The 7,875-nt window shown below is 46.9% G+C and overlaps 1 protein-coding gene across 1 annotated transcript in view; it reads right to left on the bottom strand.

The window, feature by feature from the left end:
* LOC106812596 (A disintegrin and metalloproteinase with thrombospondin motifs 20-like) overlaps positions 1–4,474 on the bottom strand; it is a 22,602-nt gene extending 18,128 nt beyond the window's left edge. Inside the window, exons 1-5 of the mRNA XM_014816505.1 lie at positions 4,463–4,474; positions 4,130–4,147; positions 2,674–2,787; positions 2,185–2,352; positions 1,265–1,435 (exon numbers count right to left, since the gene is read on the bottom strand). Coding sequence (XP_014671991.1) covers positions 1,265–1,435; positions 2,185–2,352; positions 2,674–2,787; positions 4,130–4,147; positions 4,463–4,474 — 483 coding nt within the window. The remainder of the gene's footprint in view (positions 1–1,264; positions 1,436–2,184; positions 2,353–2,673; positions 2,788–4,129; positions 4,148–4,462) is intronic.
* Positions 4,475–7,875: the final 3,401 nt, after the last annotated feature.

Here is a 7,875-nt window from a genome sequence, read left to right as displayed (position 1 = left end):
TGGGGCGCGTGGGGCCCGTTCGGCCAGTGCTCACGCTCATGTGGAGGCGGAATCATGAAGTCGACCCGCGAGTGCAACAACCCAGTGCCCTCTAATGGGGGACAGTACTGCATAGGACTGCGCGTGAACTACTCATCGTGTGAAACTCACGAATGCGCAGACGATTCCGACTTCAGGGACGAACAGTGCAAGAAGTTCAACGGACGCAACTTTGACATTGCGGGTTTGGAAGAAGACATCACGTGGGTCGCCAAATATGACGGAATTGAGCCGAAGGATCAGTGTAAGCTGTTCTGTCGCGTGGAGTCGGGCAGTGCCTACTACATGCTGCGTGACCGTGTCATCGATGGCACGCAGTGTACACGCGACTCGTTCGACATCTGTGTGCAGGGCATCTGTACGCCAGCTGGTTGTAACCATAGCGTCCACACGGCAGACGTGACGGTCGACTCATGCGGCGTCTGCAACGGCGATAATTTCACCTGTCAGTCAGTGACCCGGCTACTTTCAACCGCTCAAAATATGACCAGCTTATTTATGGTTACAATGAAATTGCAAGAATACCGGCTGGTGCCACTCTCCTTGACATCCGGCAAGGCCACAACAACTTCCAACAAGATGACAACTACCTCGCTCTGAAGACAACCAAAGACAAGTACATACTGAACGGTCACTTCATCGTGAATATATTTGGCCGTGACATCCGTGTGAACGGGGCCGTGCTGCAGTACAGTGGCTCACAGACACGCATGGAGCGCATCAATGGCACCAAAACCACCAAGGAGGACCTCATTCTGCAGGTGCTGTCGGTGGGCAACCTGCAGGATTCGGACATCACGTACACGTACAACATTGCGGTCAAGGAGCGGCAGCGCTACAAGTGGATGTACGGCCTGCCCGGCACATGCAGCCACGTGTGTCAAGGCAAGGCAGTGAAGAGAATCATGTGTACAGACGAGGAGGGGGCGAGCGTGTCGGAGAGTAAATGCAACCGCCGGGACAACAGAAGAGAATGATACATGTTACATACATGTACACACGACACGGAACACTGCGGGCAGAAGAGAATGATCAATGTTACATACATGTAAACATGACACGGAACACTGCGGGTAGAAGAGAATGATACATGTTACATACATGTACACATGACAGCGAGGTCTACTGTAATATACATATTACACAGCCACACACCTACGTACACATGCACGGATACACTTGTATGCATCGACACACGCACGGACGCGTGCTCTTCTCTACTCACCTGTCCCCAGGCGCCTGTGTCCCAGTCCGGGCACGCTGTTAGCTCGCATCGTCGCGATGTCGTCTGCTCGCTGGTGGCGTTGGCGCAGGACGCCGGGTACATGCGCTGACCGTCGCCACCCTGACACCAGACAGCGCGGCGCTGATGTCCCGCACCACACGTCACCGAACACTGCAACACACACGAGCGCGCACGCCTCGTCACGATAGCATCGCAACATCCTCAAACCTTCTCTAAAATCTCTCTGTTCCGCAATGTTCCCCGAAGAAATCTCGATTGAGAATGGTAATCAAATGTTTGCAAAACATTCCTCCAGATCTCGACATTCTGAATGGTTCCTCACAATCCTTCTCCATGTTTCCGAGAACATTACTCGAGAAAACTTCTATCGAATGTCGAGATCTCGAAGAACGTTCCACTACGTTTTGAAATTGTGTGGGTTCCGATGCATGATACTGAACCCTTTTTATTACATTTTCTTCACTTTTGAGAAATTTACTGCAATGTCAAGTTTTCAGAACATTTTTCGACGGGGAATGGGCATTCCAACTACAGTACATAAACTATTATCTGAAACCCTTGAGATCAGACACGTTTCGGAATTCGGGATTTTTTGGATTTCGGAATGGCAGTTCAGATAAATATACTTTATATCCTCCAACTAGCTAGTACTAAAACCCAAGTTTTCAAGCGGCCAAGTGCTGTACCGGTACAGTACAATATGTATGAGTAATGCCAAACACATTAATATTTCTGCAGTGAACCTTGTGCAGCCAAACGCGAGATTAGGTGTGCAGACGACCTCCACGGAAAAAACTTTCGGTCTTCAGAATTTCGAATAATAGATTGTGTACTGTATTATTAAGGCGCAACTCGTGAATGGCACGTGATAACGATTAGCTAACAATTTGACAACTCACACTCTCCCAGTCACCGAGCACCCACACGGGACAGACGCCCTGGTTGCAGCGTTCCACCGTCAGGGGGAGCTCCTTGCGGTTGCAGTAGCTGTCTGCGGTCGTCTGTCCCTCCCCGTCGACACAGATGGCGCTACGGTAGCGTTCGCCGCCGCCACATGACACCGAGCACTGTAAGAACACCAGGGGGCGCCGCGAATGAGACGAGGAATGCAGGGGACGCGCATATACGCTGTCGTGTCAGTTTATTTCACATTTCGATCTAATCCTAATCTAAACTAATCTAATCTAAACGTAATCAACCTTTAACTCTGGTATTGAGTGAGGCCTGATGCACTAAGACACTAGCCCAAGACACTGACCACAGATATTGACCTGAGATAGAGACCCAAGACAGAGACTTGAGTCGCTGACCCCAGGCATGTTTGTATTCGAGACAATTGACCGGAGACATCGTCCCGAGGTAGGTGTGATTCGTGTCGGTGCACTAACCTGCGACCAGTCCGTGTACTGCCAGTGTATGTTGTAGCACGGCCCCTTGCAGTCGATCGTCTCGTGAGGTTTGTCGAGTCCTGCACAGTGCTTATCCTCAATCAGCTCAGCCGTCTGCGAAAACAAGTGAACGGCAGGTGATCACCGATGGTTCTGATGGTGGCTCCACCTACTGTCGATAGCGGGTGACGACACAGACGGAACACAGTGACGTGGTTAATGAACGCCATGTTAATCGACAATTAATAGATTTGTTTTTTAATCATTAGACGCAAAATGTAAATCAAACACGTTAATGACACATGCTTTACGCGAATTAGTCTTAGTCCGAGTGTTTTGCGAAACGTTACGATCAAAACCTGATGAGAAGGCGATTGAGAACCACTAGTACAACGAAAACAATGACAGATTAATCGAGCGCCGCTCGCTAGAAACAATGTGACATACGATTTTTTAATATTATATATTAATTATTAATTCGAGACCCATTAGAACATACTGCGACAAAAAATGTTTGGCACCGAAATAAACAAACACGTGAGTATTATTGCTCAGCATACGCGTAGCACATACATTAATACAACTGCCGAGTGTCCAAGTAAACATAAGCAGACTAGCAGTCACAAGCGCCCATGCAGTAGCGTGAAGAAAGGTGTGGGTTAGCACGAAGATAGCGCTTACTGCTACAGAGAGCGAGAGAGACAGCTCTGTTTCCTTTGCGTCACATCCGCAAGTTCACCAAAAACCATCATGCAATGGAAGCGGCAAGCGGCACTCTCAGTAATTCGTACACGCACGTACGCACGCACGCACGCACGCACGCACACATGCACGCTCACCCACACGCACACACTCACGCCCACCCACACGCACACACTGGTGACTGCATTTAAATAAAATCAGACATATAGACTGGTGCCTGCATGTACACGCAGGCACGCACGAACGTGCACACATGTCTGCTGGCTGAGTGTACACGCACACACGCACACACGCACGCACTCACGCGATAGCAAGCGTGACAGGCACAGACACTAGCGTGCACCGCACCCACTGCAATGGTTGGGACATGCAGTGCCCTCTAGGGATGTCGAACGCAAGCAGACGCGTATGTTATGCCGAGCGGCATGCGAGAGATAAAGCGCCACCTTGTGCACGAACATTCGCTGTGCCAAGGGTATGCGGAGTAGAGAATCGAGGGACAACATATTAGCTAGCAGGGGTAAATACATGCACGCCATCTTTGCGCGGAAGCACCACTGCTCAGACTGCCATGGGCCACGTTGCAAAGTCGCCTACGTGCACCGCATTTCGTAGGCAGTTCTCGTTTCCAGGGGACACGCAGCGCCACTACTATAGAAAAGCGGGTGTTCAGGCGGCCCACAGCAAGGTATGAAGCAGATAGTGAATGCATAGATGTAAGATATATTTAACATAATATCGCTAAAACGCTGACCTTGTTTGACTCCGTCTCCTATAGATGGTGCATAAATGGCAATCGGAGAGAGAGAAAAAATATCATCAGAAACAACGGAAGGAGGCGAGAGTAAAGCACACGTCAGAAAACAAAACAGAATTAAAGAAGTATAGACTGTGAGTGACGGAGAATCACAGCAAACGGGAAGTTTCAGGTACAGATGTCGGGACATTCGTTTAATGTTAGTACTCATGACGTCATTGATCCGTATATGCAACTGATGATTGGTGAGGATGTGATCATTATGCTGCTATGTAAAGTTGGCTGATCAACAGTGAATAATCTGTCAGAATAAAATAACCATGTCCCCACCCAGCTGGACATTGTTGCAATGTCAGTCAAGCTACACAGGTTGTGTTTTTCACACATTCAGACAAAATTGTCGACTCTGCGGCACTTTTTTGCATTCTTGCAAACATTGTCTGACAAATCGTTATGACATAATTATTATGTAACTATGAAATATTTGAAAGCGTTAATAAATTCCATAATTAAAAAAAAATTAATTCAATTCTCAGAACGTGCTATCGCAACAACGATTGGTTAGAAGTGGTTGAGAATAACGTCGGACATACAAGTCAGCTACAACAGTGAACAAATATTCCACAACAAACGAGTCCTGTTTCAACGTCACATGGTGGCCATGCCACATGACGTGACGTCGCTGAATTATCACAGAGTCCTACGTGAGTAACATGGATGCGAGAAAGAGATGCACAAGTAATTCACGTACATTTGTGCATGTCTACTATAAGTATAACTACACACGCCTATACGTATATATATATATATATATATATATCCCCAGGCATCCTATTTATCTACTAGTCCAGCAGAATAGGGCATATGGTTTGCATGGAGGTATATAGTTTTTCTTACGTTCGTTTTCTTATGTTCTTGCACCAAATAAGGCATTTCTAACAACTGGCAGTTGCTCAGTTGTGGGGAATTTTATTTAATGTAGATTTATCCAAAACCGCATCATAAACAATTGAATTTGTATTAAATAAAGCCTAGTGTCCAATAATGAGATGCCAATGCATGTAAAAATTATATTATACCATCATTTACAGATGCATTTGACATTTTGAAATAGTTGTGGACTAATACAATTAAGCATAAACGTCTGTGATTAGGCATGAAAATTGGTTTACCGTTAAACCTTCCCTTATGTTAAACACGCAAAATCCACGAAAATGTGTTTTATAGGTTACCTATACATTTTCTGGTACAATTTCAAAACAAAATCAGTTGGCTTTAATCGTCCTCCTCCTCCTCTTCCTCGTCATCAAAGGCTTCGTGTTGGACGACTCTAGTTTGTTCATTACAACATGCAGCACTGCCCTGACTGAGAGAGAGAGAAACAGTGATGTTATTACAGGTGGGAGGAAACAGAGAGAACGATGTCTAATTAGTACAGATACACATTCCCGGAAGCTGAGGATGACAGAGGAGGAGGCATCATTGCTCATCATTCCTCATCCGCATCTCTGTGCTCCTCAGCTTCTGGGATCGCTGTAACAAACAATCGCCACACGCAACACGGGGCATCATTGACGATCTGGGAAACTGGGGGAGGAGGTAGGCAGAGGGAGGAGGTGAGGAGAAAATGGAAGAGAAGGTGGCCGATAAAGGGGGAGAAATGGGTCTTGGGACCATGCTAAACCAAAGTAGGCAGCAGAAGGGCGGCACCAGCACCCGTGGATTCTCTCGTCATATTTACACTAGTTGCTGACGCACGCAGATTCAGCCATATGGAACTAATCTAACGCTGAGGTCAGAGGCGTGGCGTGTGCGTGCTTACGGCGCGGGGCCGCGTGCAGTGCAGCTAGTGCTTTCTCGACCCAAATTCCCCCGTCGTCTGCGGGAGAAAGCAAATTCGTGCGCGATTCGTTTTTGAATTCTTTTATCTATTTAAGTAATATATAATTGATTTCCCCCTCTGTAATGGTGTTTTATGTGGCAAACTCGGGGTAGCTTTAAACTCCCATAGACTACTTACACTAGTCAGTGCGCGCGCAGGAGAGGGTTGTAGGCTTATAGGTGGCCTGGAAAACTGTGCGAAACAAATGTATCTGTCGTCTAAAATTCATGAAAGTATCGTCTGCGATGTGCTGCTCGCGTGTGTTACCGCACCACACGATCACCTCTGAGCGCAGCATGAACGACTCCAGCTTCTTACGAAAGCGACATAACCGAATAGAAGGCGTGTTTGAAGAAAAAATTACATCTTTATTCACGTATTTATAGTGACGCAAAACTTGTGTAAGAAATAGATAAAATCTCGCCGGGAAGGTAGGGCGACTGTGGAGATGTTAGGGTGGAGAGCGAGGGATGGATGGGCAGGGCTGTACCTGCTACCCTTACACACTAACCCACCCTGTACTCCTGATCATGAGTAACCACAGAACTCAAACTAGACGCGAGAGTAGACTTTGTTACCTTACATTAAGAAATATGGAGTCAGCATCGACTTAGGCTGGATCTTTATAAGCCTGAACGCCCCACAGTCCTGCCCAGGACAGCAGCGAGTCATGCCCATATATATATATCTAGCTTGTGCGTACGTGTGTGTAAGCTATTTTCTTTAGTCGACTGATGTACGGTTGTATCACTGCATGTAGGTAGGCTACGTGTGTCGGCCCTCTGTGAGTGAAACTAGCCGTTATGTCATAGTCAAATTACAACGAGACAAGGATGCGTGTCAGGCGTGTCCACTATAGCAGACGATTAAAGGCCACTCAATTCCGTCATATTTGGCGACCCACGTGATGTCCTCTTCCAAACCCGCAATGTCAAAGTTGCGTCCGTTGAATTTCTTGCACTGTTCGTCCCTGAAGTCGGAATCGTCTGCGCATTCCTGCATACAGATAGCAGCAAGCAATCATTATACGCTGCTGACAGACAGCGAGAAGGGGTTATCAAATACGAGGACGTATTGGGTTAAAACATTTATAGGGGTTTATTTATGACGAGCACATATATCTGGTAGTGATAAGAGCTATCCTGCAGTTAAACATTTTGGTCAGATCATTACCTGCTAACCATGAGGGTGCATCTAATGTGTCAGAGTGTGATATAAGCCACGAAGTACGACGTGTGTGCGTGTCAGCGCGCGTGTGCGTGTACGTGTGCGCGTGTACGTGTGTGCATGCGTGTGCGTGTGTGATATAAACGTGACAAACGAGAAACAAAATACACACATGAGGTACATATGATACACATAGAACACGGACGAACACACACGGTTTTATTTTAAATCATAACTGGCTGTTGATCTGATATGCTTACAATATAAGATACATGGCGCACGTACTAACGCATGGCATTATGTAGCTTGTAGGATTGCAGAAGAATGCAATGACGATGAACTTACGTGAGTTTCACACGATGAGTAGTTCACGCGCAGTCCTATGCAGTACTGTCCCCCATTAGAGGGCCTGTAAGTGAGCAAGACAACACGATGTGTAAGACTGTGCATATGTTGTGCACTAAGCGGATATGCTAAAATCGAGAATTTTTTTTTTTTTAATAGCAGCTGAATCGGTCTCATGATTGAACCATCACGCACGCACACACGCAGCGTGGTAGTGTCGTAGTAGTAGCAGCAGCAGCAGCAGCAGTAGTAACAACAGCAGCAACAACAACAGCAGTAGCAGTAGTAGTAGCAGTAGCAGTAGTAGCAGCAGCAGCAGCAGCAGCAGCAGCAGCAGCAGCAGCAGCAG

Source organism: Priapulus caudatus, unplaced genomic scaffold (assembly GCF_000485595.1).
Source record: "Priapulus caudatus unplaced genomic scaffold, Priapulus_caudatus-5.0.1 Scaffold665, whole genome shotgun sequence".
Classification (NCBI taxonomy): Eukaryota; Metazoa; Priapulida; class Priapulimorpha; order Priapulimorphida; family Priapulidae; genus Priapulus; species Priapulus caudatus.
This window is presented reverse-complemented; position numbering and strand designations above follow the sequence as displayed.